Raw genomic sequence first — 15,522 nt, forward strand, 5'->3', positions numbered from 1 at the left:
AGAATTCATTCTGGCGCCGCCACAGCCGAAATTCCCCATGCCACTTTCCGGCCCTTCTTTCTGACGCTCGGGGACACAAGCGCGCTCTGGCGTTTGTGAGCGTTGGGTGGGGAGAGGGGGAAAGTGTCCACTCTCGACGCTGGGGAGAATCCTCTGGGGACTGAGCGGTGGGGCCAGAAAGAAGCGTGGGAACTGTCCCTTCAGAGAGTCCCCATCCGACGCTGGGCTCAGCCGAGGTCCCAGCAGGCGACACTTCACCTCCCGGCTGGCTCTCAACCCCGGCGAGAGCGCCCAGCGGCGCGAACCCCACACGGAGGCAGCGCGGCGCCGCCGCCCGGCCCCGCCCCCGCCGCCGCTCGGGCCCGCCCCCGGAGCCGCCCGGCCCCGCCCCCCGCCGCCCGGCCCCGCCCCCCGCCCCCGGCCCCGCCCCACTCCGCCGCCCGGCCCCGCCCCCCGCCGCCCGGCCCCGCCCCCCGCCGCCGCCCGGCCCCGCCCCCGGCGCCTGCGCACTGCGCCGGGCGCGCTGGCGGCGGCCCCAGCAGCCAGCCCATTGGCTGCCGCCGCCTCGCGCCTGGGGTGCGCGCACGTGCCGGGGGCGGGAGCGGCGAGCAGCGCGATCGCAGAGATGGCGTCGTTACTTTGGGCAGGCGACGCCGGGGCGGCGGACAGCGAGCGGCTGAACTGCCACGTAACCGCCGCCGAGCCGGGGGGCGGCAGAGCGGGGGCCGGAGCCGCAGTTTCGGGGGGCGGGCGGGACCTCAAGGGCCGGGGAGGGGAGGGGAGGGGGGGGAGACGGGGCGAGCGGCTGGAGCGGGCCCCGGCGGGGAGACCCCCCACCCCGCCCCCACCCGCCAGACGGGGCCGGGCCTGGGTCCGAGGGGACCGGGTGGAGTCACCCGCGGGGTCGAGTGGGGAAAGCAGCCGGGGGCTGTTCCCACGGAGACCCTCGCTTTCCTCCCCCGCCTAAGTTCGTCTCCCCCCAGACCGACCCCCTCCGTGTCCCCGCCACAGGGGCGCCCTCCCCCTCCCCCCCCCCCGCCCCCCTTTAGCCCGGAGACCTTCTCGGGAGCAGCTTCACCTGCACCGGGGGCCGCGGAAGAGGGGGGGTCGTCCGGTGTGAGGCCGATTTCTGAACTGCATCCTTCCGTGGTCACCTTGGCCACGGGAAGAGCGTTTTCCGGGGGGTCTTCCCCACCCCCCACCCCGGCCCCCGTGAGGGGCGCGTCGGGCAACGCGTTGTTGGTCGCTTGCTCCCTCCCTAACGCTGGTTGTTGCGATTTGTGTCTCTCCGTAGTTTTCAAACCTCATCCACCCCCGGAAGAACCTTCCGGGCCTTAAGAGCACGACGATCCCAAGCGTTGGTGAGTGCTGCTGGTAGGGCAAAGGCGAGTTCGCCGGGGGCCCAGTTCCAGAAGCGTCCAAAAGCGTTCGCCGGGGCCCCCGGCCGTCCAGCTGCCTCTCCCTTGCCTGCCTTTCTCGCCCGGCCCCCTCCCCGGCCTCCCCCATCCTCTTGCCCCGCTCCCCCCGCCCCCCTCAGCGCGGACTATGAAGTTCAGGTGAAAGATGCGCCGCCTGCCTGCTGCTGCTTGTGGTCCTTACCGTTTCCCTCTTTCCTTGCATCCTTTCTTCAGAGGATTCCGTTAATAATGTCGAAGAGGAGGAAGATGATGATGTAGGTAGGCCATCGCTCGCTTTGTCTCGGCTGGCATTCTTTTCTTTTTTTCTTTTTTTTTGGATTTTTTTTTTAATTAAAAGTTTTTTTTTTAATAGTGAGACGCCATGAGGTACAGTTGCAGACTTACACATTTTGGTGCTTGGGTTTCAATTATGCAGTGATCAAACACCCATCCCTCCACCGGTGCCCATTTCCCACCACCACGGATCCCAGTATCCCTCTCACCCCCCCCCATCCCACCCCCATCCCACTCTGTCTCTGTGGCAGGGCATTCCCTTTTGTTCTCTCTCTCCTTTTGGGTGTTGTGGTTTGCAAAAGAAGCATTGAGCGGCGATCATGTTTGGTCTATATCGACTAGCATTCTTTTCTCGATGCGAGCGAATTGTCATTGGGAAAGGACGGTCTTTGCTTCTGTTTTCTTTTTTTTTTTAAATAGACACGCGAAGAAATCCTCTATCAGGGGTGGGTGGTGGTCTTTTACCAGTGTTCAGTGGGATGGCTTAGGAACGTTCACCTGGCAAGTAGAATTAGTTCTGGTGTATCTGTATCGCAAGCCATAATACCCAAAAGAAAGGAGGGAGGGAGGAAGAGTGGGAGAGAGGGAGGCAGGGAGGAGGAAGAGAGAGAGGGAGGGAGGAGAGAGAAGTGCCTGACAGGGTAGGGGTGGGTGGGAAGGAAACGGGGGACATGGTGGGGCATGTACACTAGTGAAGGGATGGGTGTTGGAACATGGTATGACTGAAACCCAAACCCAGTCATGAACAACTTTGTAACTATAGCTCAAGGTGATTTCAATTAAAAAAAGAAAGAAAAAGAAAAAAAAGGAAAAATAGACCTGGTGACAATGGCTGGGCTTGCCTTGATGTTAGAAGTGGTTGTACCGGGGCTGGAGCAATAGCACAGCGGGTAGGGCGTTTGCCTTGCACGCAGCCAACATGACCAACACAGGTTCAATTCCCAGCACCCCATATGGTCCCCTGAGCACCGCCAGGGGCAATTCCTGAGTGCATGAGCCAGGAGTAACCCCTGAGCATCGCCGGGTGTGACCCAAAAAGCAAAAAAAAAAAAAAAAAAAAAAAAAAAAAAAAAAAAAAAAAAAAAAAAAACCAAAAAGAAGTGGTTGTACCGTAGGACACAAGAAACTGGGTCTTTCTGAAAAACGAATTCTCAGTGCTATGTCATTCTTTCTAGAACCTCTTAGGAGATGAGTGTAGAGGAATTGCCGAATATACAACTACTTCTTGAGAGGGAACAATTTATCCATGCCCTTCGGGAATATTCCTTTTTATTCTTTCTTCTGTAGTGGACTTGGCAGCTAATTCACTCTTGAACAAGTTAATCCGGCAGTCCCTAGTAGAATCCAGTCACCGAGTCGAAGTCTTACAAAAGGATCCCAGCTCCCCACTCTACTCAGTGAAAACATTTGAAGAGCTTCGACTGTGAGTATTTTTACTTTGAGTCTGGGGGGAAATGACGGGAAGCACAACGCAGGACAAACTGGTCTTCCAGTAATAAGAAGCAGAAGATTCTCTTTCATGTCCTAGTTTTCAGAATTAAAATGAGATATGCGCGCTTTACATACGATTACAGCTCAGAGAGGACGCTAAGACACTTGAGAATTCCAACATGTAGCGAACATTTAGCATGATAAATATTTTAAGCTTACTACGTTAAGAGGAATAGCCAAGATACTGACATTATTACCATGCTCCATACGGAATTCAGATCCAAAGCTTACATGACCTAAATACTAACCACCCCATCTGCTTGAGATGTTACAAGCATTCGCTTTCCTATGTGTCTTTCATTTCAAACGAAATTAAAATGCGTCATTTTCCCAAATAGGTCTTCATTTTCTAGGGGCTTGTCAGTTACCTTAAAGGAAATGTATTCTAATAGGGAGAGTTGCTCATATGAACTTAGGCAAAGGGAAAATTCAAAATTCTGCTGTTAGACATTTTCTAAGTGGAAGGAGAAGCCTGCTTGATTAAGAGTTGACAGGGGCTGAGATGTGGCTTAGTGTAGAGTGTCAGGCCCTACATTTGATCTCTATCACTACCAAAAGCACAGTTGGCTTCCAGTAGCCTAGAAATGAATCTATCAATTAAGCTCATTCATAATGTGCGTACCATTAAAGATGGGAAGTACTTCATGTTCCCTTACTCTCTCCACTTTCTGCCATCAAGCATGAGATCCAGAGAGAATGTAGCACCGTCCTCCCTTTGTTCATTGATTTGCTCGAGTGAGCACCAGGAATGTCTCCATTGTGAGACTTATTGTTACTGTTTTTGGCATATTGAAGATGCCACGGGGAGCTTTCCCCAGGCTCTCCCGTGTGGGTGGGATACTCTCGGTAGCTTGCTGGTCTCTCCGAGAGGGATGGAGAAATCGAACCTGGGTTGGCCACGTGCAAGGCAAACGAGGTAACACTGTATTCTGCTTCTAGAATTATTAGAAGGATCATCTGAAGAAAATCTCACTTAGGGGCTGGAGCAATACTAAAGTGGGTAGGGTGTTCACCTTGCACTCGGCTCACCCGGGTTTGATCCCTGACATCCCATTTGATTCCCCGAGCACTGCCAGGAGTTCTGAGTTCAGAGCAAAGTGTAACCCCTGAGCATCGCTGGGTGTGTCGCATAAGAAAAAAAAACAAAAAAGAAAATCTCATTTAGTTCTCTAAGTGGGAAATAAAACTTTTCTGGCAAACACACATTTATCGGATATATTTCCCCCCTTTTGCTTGATTCAGCAGAAAGGTAACTGTTGTTTTTAGCCTAGAAATGTAGCATAGCTCATTACTACAATGGTCCACCTATGCCTGCATTATTGTATATGTTTGGGGGATTATTGTCTATAGTTTAGAATAAGCTATATTTCTACATGTTGCTCTTTGGAGGCCTCCAAAACAGAGCTCAGTGGGCCCAGGGGTCACTTGGGGAGTTCAGCGCTCGGGCTAGAGATCCTGGGGACATCATGCCCTGCTCAGTGGGGCTTGACCAGTGATGTTTGCTGGTCAAGCAGTATTGGGGATCAAACTTGTGTCCTTGGGCATTGGAAGACCGATATCCCTGACACCTGAGCATCTCCGCAGCCCCTAGTACTACTTTTGAAGCTCAGTCGCACAGTGTCTTAATTTTGAAATGTACTTTAAAGTTTGTATTTCTGAGACTAGTGACCAGTCGTAGGCTTTAAGTGTTTGGTTTGGTTTTGTTTGACAGAAAGGAAGAGTTGCTAAAAGGGATCTATGCAATGGGATTTAACAGACCGTCCAAAATCCAAGAGATGGCACTGCCTATGATGCTAGCACATCCGTGAGTTTCCAGGGCAGCCCTACTCCAGCGTGGTTTGAAATTTCAGTCTCTTGGATTCGGTTTATACCCAGTGGCACCCTCTTCTCTGCAGCCCCCAGAACCTCATAGCCCAGAGCCAGTCTGGAACAGGAAAAACAGCTGCATTTGTCCTGGCCATGTTAAGCAGAGTTAATGCCTTGGAATTGTTCCCACAGGTAAGAGGGGTGGGCATGCTTATAATGCAGATGCTGTTTTTGTCATGAGTGATATTGTTGCATGGTGTTATCACTATGCTGAGTGATACTGTGGTATGATAATGTGGTACTTAGATCGTAAAATCACAGGGCAGAAGTATGGGACAGTGATCAAGAGCACAGGCTTCAAAGTTTAATTAGTTCCAGCCTCAGGTTTTCTACTTAACTCACTGACTTTCATAGGCAAGTTAGTTTTTTTGTTGTGTTTTGTTTTGGCCACATCCAGCTGTGCCCAGAGCTTACCCCTGGCCCTATGCTCAGGAGTCACTCCTGGCAGTGCTCAGGAGACCGTGTGGGATGCCAGGGATCGAACTCAGTTGGGCCACCTGCAGGGCAAGCACCTACACAGTGTCCCATCTCTGCAACCCATGTTAGTAAGTCTTTGCAAGTCTGTATCTTATTCTATAAAGAGAGCGTCTATAAAGACAGAGGCCATAGTCGTTCTGTTCACCCTTGATTCTTAACACTTAAAACAGAGTGCAGAGGGGCCAGATAGTATAGCAGGTAGGGCATTTGCCTTGCATGTGGATCACCCAGGTTCAATTCCCAGCACCCCATATGGTCCCCCAAGCCCATCCTGAGCGAACCCTGAACACAGAGCAAGGAGTAAGCCTTGGGTACCACTGGGTGTGACCCCAAAACCAAAACAAAACAAAAACCACCAGTGCCTGACTTATAAGCTCCAGTCGTTAAACACTGAGTGAATGAATAAATACTTGCTTCAAAGGATTGCCATGCAGATGAAATGTGTGTTTTTGGCACTGTGCTTGGCATAAAGTAAGCGTTTAATAACGATAGCAATTAAAATAGCCGTAGGACTAACAGAGCTTATAACCCCCTCCACTCTTTTAGCAAAAGAGAGAACTGAGACGTGGAGAGGAACATGGCTACTATATGGTCATGAAAATCAGAGGTAGCTTGTTACTCTAGTCCAGCTTCCTCTCGGGGACAGTATCTGGTCATCTTCTCTCCTCCAAATTGTCTTCTCCAACTCTTTTGACAAGCTGGGAGCCTGAGTATTGACTGCACCCCAGGGTGTACCCCACTCTATGGAAGACAAGGGTTCTATTCTCTCTGGAAGTGTACAGTCAAATAAAAAGTCAAAGAAAGACCAGCCATGGATACCAGTGAAATTTTAGGCTTTCTAAAGACAAGTTCACTGGCATTTTTATGGCTTTACTGGTAGGAGTGAAAATTCTTCAGGAAGCGCTGTCTTTGAACCCTGGGTGAGACATGTGGGAGAACAATTTGAACACTTTCCCCCAGCACAGTTGAAGCCTGTAACGGTATTAACATCCCCAATTTCTTCCAGCAGTGTCTTCATTCATCAACATTATTTGTGGGGGAGGGGGTAGGAGGTGAAAGAATTTGGTGGTTTGTTTTTTTCTGTCAGAGGTTTCTAAAATAGGTTTGGATCAAACAGGGAATATTCTTACCTAGACTTGCAGGCAAGAGGTGTGGGGGATTGCACTCAAGCTGCGATTTATCTTGTCTTCACCTGATTTCCCAGCCTTCCTGTATTCCTTCCCCTGCTGAAAAAGCAGAACCTGCAACCTGCATTTCTGCATAACCCTTTCGAGATGAATGTATAACAGTTACTCATGACTTATTATTCACCTTAGATTTATCAGCTGCTAAATTTTGTTTCACTTAAATAAAATCAGACCAGGGACCAGGGCTTGTCTCAGCTGTGGAGTATAAACCTCTTATGCATGTAAGCCTCTGATTTCAATAGAACAATAAGTAAATCTACACAACCAAAATCTCCAGTTTCGTATCTGCGCTTCTCCCTGTTCAAAATCGAATTGCATTTCAAGTTTCAGTGCTGACTCTTAAGACCTTTCTCTTCCTTGCTGATTATCCACCGTGTCTTCACAGTGCCTCTGCCTGGCTCCTACTTACGAATTGGCTCTGCAAACTGGCCGTGTGGTTGAGCAGATGGGAAAGTTCTGTGTGGACGTTCAAGTGATGTATGCCATTCGAGGAAACCGAAGTATGTACCAGTAAGCCAGCCCTGGCTGTTTTTATCCTGACTTCACCACCACCAAGCATGTAATATAACTTCTCTAAAATAGGAAGTAGAATAATGTCATATTAATAGTGTTGTTATTAGAATTAAATGAATTGGTAAAGGTCTGTGTTCAGTGCTTCACACGTACGAGGACCCAGTTAATGTCTGCATCGTGTCCACATTCTGCAAGAGGATGGTGCTATAGATTCTTCTCTTTGAAGTGCAGTTTATATTGTTTTAACATGTATAGCAAAAGTTTATTTTAGAGGGATAGCAAAACAAAAGAAAAAACTTGAAAACACAGATTAGAAGTACAAGTAAAAGTTGTTTTTCCTGTCCTCCAAACCTTTTTGAGGAAGGATGGAACCCAGAGCCTCATACATGCAAGGCATGAACTCTACTGCAGAGCTGTATTCCCAGAGTATAAATACTTAATTTTTGTTTTGTTTAAGGACCACACACCGTGGTGCTCAGGGCTTACTCCTGACTCTATGCTCAGGAGACCTAAAGGGTGCTGGGTATCGAACCCAGATTGGCTGTGTTTAAGACAAATGCTCTGCCCATTGTACTGTCGCTCCACCTTCCAAATATCTATTATTTTAAAAAGATACTTTCATTAACAACGTTGGTGCTTTTTTTTGTTTGTTTAAACTCATACAAATGCACATAGAGGTATCTGATTTGTTTGTTTATTGAAGTGAGAACATTTTTCCCCATACTGTTCAAAAATGAGTTTTAGGGGATTGTTATACACTGATACTTACAGCTTACCCACGTCTTTCTTTTGACTAGTTGCATTATAGTTCATAATTTAAGTACTGGTAGATGTTTCAGTGGTTTTACATTGGGAGGGGAAAAAATCATGTAGGTTTCTCACAGCTATGCCAGTATTTCACTGGATAGAAAGGCTTCTGCAAGGCAACTTTTGGGTTGATAGAGGACACCCCCAGTGATACTCCTGTGCCTCCTGGCTGTGCAGGTTCAGTGCTCAGACCCAAGAAGCGCCCATGCAGTGTTGAGGATTGAAGCAGGGGCCTCTTGCATGCAGAATATGTACTTTCACTAGCTCCCTGCCCCCAAGGTAGCTTTTCCATATGTGGGGAAGAACCAAACATGCAGGACTGTTGTCATAACCAGGCACTAGAAACTATAACTCTGCAAAATACAACTATAAATCCACAATGACCTTCAGGGAGAATCACTTGGAGAATCACTACAAAATGTATTTGATCTATTTTGGAACCTGTCTCATTGTCTCATTGCCCAGAACTGCGGACTGTTAGAGGCAACTAAGGAATCCTTTAAACCCTTCTCTCCCCAGTTCTCAGAGGCACTGACATCACCAAACAGATCATAATAGGCACTCCTGGTACAGTTCTAGATTGGTGTTTCAAGCGAAAATTAATTGACTTGACTAAGATTCGTGTGTTTGTCCTGGATGAAGCAGATGTGATGATTGACACGCAAGGTTTCTCCGATCAAAGCATTCGAATTCAAAGGTGATCTTTATGTTCTTCTGCGTCTTTAACCTAGATAAGAAATTTTGTCTTGTCTGCTACTCCTGGTTGTCTTTATTGCTCGTTCTCCAGCTCGTTCACCTTCAAAATGAGTCTGGGTTTTCATTCTTTTCACTGTAGCTCAGTGGGCCTTTTTCCCACTTCCCCAAGTTTTTTTTTTATGCTACTTTGCTTTTATTGAAAATTGTATATTATAGAATTTTGTTACCATAATCTTGTACACAAGAAGTTTCAGCGACATCGGGCTGGAGCCATAGCACAGCGGGTAGGGTGTTTGCCTTCATGAGGCCAACCCGGGTTCGATTCTCAGCATCCCATATGGTCCCCTAAGCACTGACAGGAGTGATTCCTGAGTGCAGAGCCAGGAGTAACCCCTGTGCATCGCCAGGTGTGACCCAAAAAGAAGAAAAAAAGACGTTTCAGTAACAAGACGAAGTTAAAGGTGTATGTTTGTTAAGAACAGTATAGTATACCAAGTGTTTTCATACATGTGTTTTTGAAAAGCGATGGTCTTTTGTGCTTTGCTTCCTTTTTCTGTACCTCCACATATAAACAACAAAACTGTTACTCCTTGTATAATTCAGACGGGCTGGAGCAATAGCACAGCGGGTATGGCATTTGCTTTGCACGTGGCCAACCCGGGTTTGATTCCTCTGCCCTTCTCGGAGAGCCTGGCAAGCTACCGAGAGTATCTTTCCCGCACGGCAAAGCCTGGCAAGCTACCTGTGATGTATTCGATATGCTAAAAACAGTAACAAGTCTCACAATTTGTTGTGAGACGTTACTGGTGCCTGCTCGAGCAAATTGATGAACAGTGGGAGGACAGTGCTACAATGCAATGCTATAATTCAGACAAGAGGAGAAATATTTAGACATTTTAGCATATCCCATTATTTGTAAACTGACATTTTGGTTTATAAACTTTGGAGTTTTCAAGCACCTGATTTTTAACTGAAAACTATAAAAAGGCTATCTGAGCTTTCTGTTAGGAAAACATGCTGAGAAAATGCCATATGCATGAATGTGTGGTGTTTTTCCATCAAGTATGCTTTGTGACTATCATGCTATGCTTAGACCTGCCTGTTAGTAAGTATTCCTGCCCATCCTCAAGGTCTGAAAAACATGCTGCAAAGAGACAATCTCGGGGATGAGAGATTTTGAGTCTTAAAATCCACTATGGCACTTTCCTGAGTTTCATACACAGTTTCCTTCAACTTGTAATCTTGCCTGTTTTCCTTTGGGAGTATAGTATTATTGGTCAGATCTGTAGACTGCTTCTGCATTTAATGTTGCCAATAATTTCTATATATTTGAAGCAGTATTCTAAAGAAGATCAGTTAAAACCCAATCGGACTCTTGTACTAACACAGAGGATAATTGGCAGTCCTGAGGTGGGGAGTTTGATGGCGGGGAGTTCGCTGGCTGATGGCCTCATCCCCTCCCCACCAGGGCCCTGCCCTCTGCATGCCAGATGCTTCTCTTCTCTGCAACCTTCGAGGACTCAGTGTGGCAGTTTGCAGAGCGCATCATTCCTGACCCCAACGTTATTAAGTTGAGAAAAGAGGAATTGACGCTGAACAATATCCGACAGTATTACGTGCTGTGTGAGAACAGGAAAGACAAGTACCAGGCTCTGTGCAACATCTACGGCGGCATCACCATTGGTCAGGCCATCATCTTCTGCCAGGTGCCCAGCCTCCCCTTGGGCAGGTGGATGGATGGGCGGGGCCCCATCTGCACTTCCTATATGTTTGATCATTGAACTTTCAACTCAGCTCTCAATACACCTAAGTTCAAAATGATGTGCGTCATGGGTGAAGCTTAAGAAAGGTTAAGTGATGGACTGGCATTGCAGCAGATGATAGTGATGGACTGGCATTGCAGCAGATGATGCACGGGTATCCTGCCCACACTTTCACGTTTGGGTTGTGTAGAGGGTCCTGAAAGATGCTCTTTATCAGCTTGAGATGCTTGCAGTGTGCAAAATCATTACCCAGTTATTCACTTTTAATTTCTCACATAATTTCACCTTACTTTACATATTTTATTATTTTGCTGACAGTTTTCATACCTCCCTGCCCAGGCACTGAGAATGTAATTGTAGGATAAAAGAAAGCTCATCTCTGCCCTGGTTTAGTCATGTGACTTCAGACATATTACTTACATCTTTAAGTTTGAGGGTGATGCTGAGGATGAACCCTGGTCTCACACTTTTTTGGTTTTTTGGTTTTTTTGTTTGTTTTTTTTGTTGTTGTTGTTGTTTGGTTTTGGGCAACACCTGGCAGTGCTCAGGATTTACTCCTGGCTTTTTGCTCAGAAGTCACTCCTGGTAGGGCTCAGGGGACCTTATGGGGTCTTGGGAATTGAACCTGGGTCGGCTGTGTGCAATGGAAATGCCCCTACCTCACACCTGAAGGGAAAAAAATGGGGTTGTTTGGACCATACCTGGCAGTGCTCAGGGCTTATTCCTGACTGTGAGCCCAGGGATCACCCCAGTGGGGTCTACTGGGTCAGCTGCATGCAGGCAAGTGCCTTAACCCCGGTCACACTTCTCCTGCTTTTTCAAGTTGAAATGAGGTCACTCTGCTCCACCAAATGACTGCAGTGCTCATATTTGCAGAGTCCGCCATCCAGGAGCACGCAGTGCCTTCGGTTCTCTTCTTTCCACCCTGTTGGCCACCACCTGGGAAGTGAGCGGAGTGTTCTGCCTCTGTCTCCTGGCAGAGAGGCCAGAGCCCTGGCGGGTTGAGAGGACATGACCCTCAGAAACTCAGGGGTAGTGAGAGCTCTGTGCCAGGGTCTGAGGTTCCACCAGAGCGGAGAGGTGGTCCAAGACGGCTCTGCCGCTTTCCCAGCTCCCCACCTGCCCACACAGCCACTTGGCTTGAACACGGTCCACTGTGTATTCTTTGTCTCTCCCATACAGACACGTCGGAATGCCAAGTGGCTGACCGTGGAGATGATGCAGGATGGCCACCAAGTGTCCTTGTTAAGCGGAGAGCTGACGGTGGATCAGCGAGCATCCATCATCCAGCGATTTCGGGATGGGAAAGAAAAAGTTCTTATAACGACCAATGTCTGCGCTCGAGGTGTGTGTGTGTGTGTGTGTGTGTGTGTGTGTGTATGGAGGGATGTGGTACACCTTTGATGTACAGTTTACACACACAGCTCACAGTTCCACTCTTTACACATACAGTTCAGCAATTTATAACAAACACACATAGCCACATAGCTTTCATAGCCCGGACAGAACCTTCCCATCTCCCATCTTTGTCTTTCCAGCCTTCCTTATGCTCGCTAAGTCTCTTCTTTATCACCTAACCCCTGGAATGGCCCGCCATTCTCTGTAATCTTGTCTCTTCCAGAATGGCATCTCAATCGAATCAGATAGTGGGTAGCCTCAATCTTCTTCCCACCCTGCTTGCCACGATGCTTTAGAATTTGTCAGTGTTTGTCCACATATTCATGCGTTCCTGCTCTTATCCCTATCGTATCCCATTGACTCTGTCTCACAATTGGTTCTTCAGTTAGCCAGTATCTAGGCACCTGCACCGTTCACAGTTTGGCGCTGTTTTGGATAAATTGTAGCAAAGTGTAGTTCTTGTGTAGACACATTTTCATCCTTCAGGACTTCTGGGCCATATGCTAAGTGTATGTTTATAAGAAACTACAAAACTGTTTCCAAAGTAACCGTTTCATTTTTATTTCCACCACCATGTGTGAGGGCTCCCATTGCTGTGTTGTTGCCAGCCATGGGTATTATTATTCTTTTTCTGTTTTAACCATCCTATTAGTCGCATGTGGTCGCTCATGTTTGCAACGTGTGTTCTTTGATGGCTGACCTCATATCCGGGGCGTTTTTAATTTTAAAAAGTTTCACTAGGAGAGGAGAGACTCTTGTTTTCCCGAGAGAAGGGCCTTCCCCCTTTGCTCCTACCTCCTAGGTCCTTACTAAGGCCCCACTCTCCAGCCATGATGGCCGAGTCATTCTCTGTCCTATAACTGAGCACCCTCCTGGATGCTGCTCTCGGCACTGGGGCAGAGGGGCCTGGAATGGGATGGGATTGCCCTGCCCCTCTGGGTCTGCTGCCTGGGCTCCCGATGTTCTAGACCAGCATTAGCCACTCGGACCTTCTGCGCTAATGGGAGCATTCTGCTCTCTGCTGTCCAGCCTTTGGCCTTAGATGGCTAGTAAACACGAGGTATGGTTATTGTGATTGTAAACTGAGTCTTGTTGGGTTTTGTTGTTTTGGACCCGGCTGTGCTCAGGGCTTACTCTTGGCTCTGTGCTCAGGAATCACTTCTGGTGGTGCTCAGGAGACCGTATACAGTGCCAGAGATCGAACTGGGGTCAAATGCGTGCAAGGCAATGGCTTTAGCACCTCTGCTAGCTCTCTGACCCAAGGAGCCGAGTTTATTTGAATTACCTTAGACATTGATCGATACGGTAACTGTGAGCTTTGGTTACCTCCTGGTAGGTGACATGAGTGCCTGGAGGAAAGAGGGCGCACAGAGTTTCCGGCACTGAGCACGGTGCAGGGAGCCGCAAGAATTGTTGCCTGCAGAGCTTCTTGGCGTCAGGGCCAGAGGCTCCAGGCACATCGCAGAAGGTCTCCCTAAGAAGCATTCGATGGGAAAGGTTTAGAAGTGAATACAGCAACTCAGTTTGATACCAGTTCTTAGTTTTGCTGGGAAATGGCAAGACTGTGTGACGGTAGCATTGGTCGGTGAGTCGAGGGGGAAGCGATGTGACGCTAGTGGTTGGGAAGTCTTGAAGTTTTTAGCTTCTCTGAACACGGTCTCCCCCCGCCACACACTCACACAGACACACACACATACACACACACACACACTTTGTGTGTACCTAGACTCCTCTGCAAGCAGCAACTGTGGACTCTCACCCAGTATCAGACACACTCTGTAAGCACACCGGTGCCAGTTTGACATCAAGCCTGGTGTGGTTCATGAATCGTGTCCATTAGTGGGAATGACATTGGCACACGAGAGCGTCTCCTGGCAGGGAGCGCAGCGGGTCCCTTCAGTGTCTTCTCTCTTCCAGGGATTGACGTGAAGCAGGTCACGATCGTTGTGAACTTCGATCTCCCTGTAAACCAATCAAAAGGGCCGGACTACGAGACGTACCTTCACCGCATTGGGCGGACTGGACGCTTTGGGAAAAAAGGCCTGGCCTTCAACATGATTGAAGTGGACAAGCTGCCTCTGCTGATGAAGATCCAGGATCACTTCAGTAAGTAGCTGTGCTTTGGCCGCCGGGGCTGGGGTCTCTGGTGCTGGCAGTGACAGCGAGTGTAGGCCTCCAGCCCTGAGGCCAGGGTCCCTCCTAGTTGGCTGAGGAATCCCTATATGATCGCTGCAGAGAAGTGAGCAGATGCAGGGGTGGAGCCCAGCCTTGTATGATACTGTGCATCCTGAGGTCTGAAACAGATGTTCATATCCTATAAATCAGAACTTCCCTAAGGGAAGCAGTAAAGCCCCATAAGGTCCCATGCTCTGCCTCCTCCTTTCCCCCCACTGCTGTCAAGGCGAGTCTGACTGTCCCCCTTCCTCTGGCCCCATCCACACAGGGCGGGCTCTGTAGACCTGCTCATGCATGTGGAGCCGGCTGGAAAGTGAAGGGCACCTCGTTGCCCCCCAGGGCCCCTGGGTGTGGCGGGGGGTGGTTAGAGAAAGACAGACACTTACTAAGTGACCTGTCTGCCACCTCTTGGAGCTGTCCCACTCAGCTCAGGTGTGCGATGTACAATGCTCGCACTGACCGTGGCTCCCCAAGGACCCTTCAGGGCAGCGGATTAAGCATCCTGGTAAGCATCAAGTAAAGCATCAAGTAACTGCAGGCTGGGCCAGGGCAGCAGGTGGAGAAAGGACCATCTGACCCGCTGTGCTCCAGTCAGTTCCTGCTGCCTTCAGAACTGACCCTCTTCCACTGCCAGGCAGCACCCCCCCCCCCCATACACACACATACATATCTACTTCCTTCCTCCTGCACTGAGCTCCTCCTTTCAGGCTTGACTTGCTTGCAGCCCATCTTTGCGTCTGCCCAAGGTATCTAGACACGTGCCTTTCATTCCCTGGCATCCTAGTGCTGATTCCTTCACATCTGTCAGCTGGCCTGATGCCATCCCTTCCCCATCTAGTCTGGGAGAGAGAGAGGTTGAGGCTTTCTGCAGGTGGTTCACCATTTTTGGACGTTCTGTGTTGGGTGGGATGAAATTCCGTTCAGGCCCTTCAGTCAGATGTCTCCATTCTCTTCTCTTGCAGACAGCAACATCAAGCAGCTTGACCCTGAAGACATGGATGAGATTGAAAAGATTGAATATTGAAGAAAGAACTTTATTGTTTGTGAAATATCCTGGTTTATGTGAGACAGTCCCAATGGGTTTTGAAGGTAATTTTTTATGTTGAGCCTTTTTTCAGTGTGAAACTGTTACAGATGGCAGAATAAATGTCGTGGTATCCTTTGTTTTAAGACCTGAGGTCTTTTTGAAACCAAATTGCTGTGTAAAGCACATGATCCCTTTGAATAAAAAAGCAAAATCATTGCCTCTTCTGCTCTTTCTTACAGAGGCATACCTCGTGGTGGTGGTGGGCAGGGAGAATGGCAGGGTCGGGGTCGGACAGACCCAGGCGCACTTGGTCCCTCTGAGAGAGCACAGCCGCCCCAGTCCTGGGTGAGCAGCGGAGGGCGCCAGAAGATGGCGCTAGAGCTTCGCGGTTTGGGGGATTGGAGGGTTTCTGGTTCTTTCTCCCGTCCCCT

The 15,522-nt window shown here is 48.9% G+C and overlaps 1 protein-coding gene across 2 annotated transcripts; it reads left to right on the top strand.

Moving 5' to 3' along the window:
* The first annotated feature begins 581 nt into the window (after window positions 1-581).
* DDX25 (DEAD-box helicase 25) lies at window positions 582-15,305 on the top strand. 2 transcript variants are annotated; one of them, XM_056107602.1, is made up of 12 exons: window positions 582-688; window positions 1,295-1,361; window positions 1,632-1,676; window positions 2,979-3,114; window positions 4,894-4,986; window positions 5,078-5,180; window positions 7,098-7,212; window positions 8,552-8,729; window positions 10,197-10,434; window positions 11,674-11,836; window positions 13,807-13,995; window positions 15,027-15,305. In XM_056107602.1, exons 1-12 carry the CDS (start codon window positions 626-628, stop codon window positions 15,086-15,088), a joined length of 1,452 nt encoding a protein of 483 aa, XP_055963577.1. In that variant the 5' UTR covers window positions 582-625; the 3' UTR covers window positions 15,089-15,305. The 2 variants fall into 2 exon arrangements, with proteins under 2 accessions (XP_055963577.1, XP_055963576.1); XM_056107601.1 differs by lacking the exon at window positions 1,295-1,361 and having other exon boundaries at window positions 598-688.
* Window positions 15,306-15,522: the final 217 nt, after the last annotated feature.

This window comes from Sorex fumeus, unplaced genomic scaffold (assembly GCF_029834395.1).
Source record: "Sorex fumeus unplaced genomic scaffold, SorFum_2.1 ptg000169l, whole genome shotgun sequence".
Lineage (NCBI taxonomy): Eukaryota > Metazoa > Chordata > Mammalia > Eulipotyphla > Soricidae > Sorex > Sorex fumeus.

Bases quoted from the DNA above. Each gene is read 5' to 3' on its own strand.
- DDX25 (XM_056107602.1), top strand. From the start codon at position 626: ATGGCGTCGTTACTTTGGGCAGGCGACGCCGGGGCGGCGGACAGCGAG. The intron at 1,677-2,978 runs GTAGGCCATCGC...TTTCTTCTGTAG, and splicing joins GGAGGAAGATGATGATGTAG to TGGACTTGGCAGCTAATTCA. The intron at 3,115-4,893 runs GTGAGTATTTTT...TTTGTTTGACAG, and splicing joins ACATTTGAAGAGCTTCGACT to AAAGGAAGAGTTGCTAAAAG.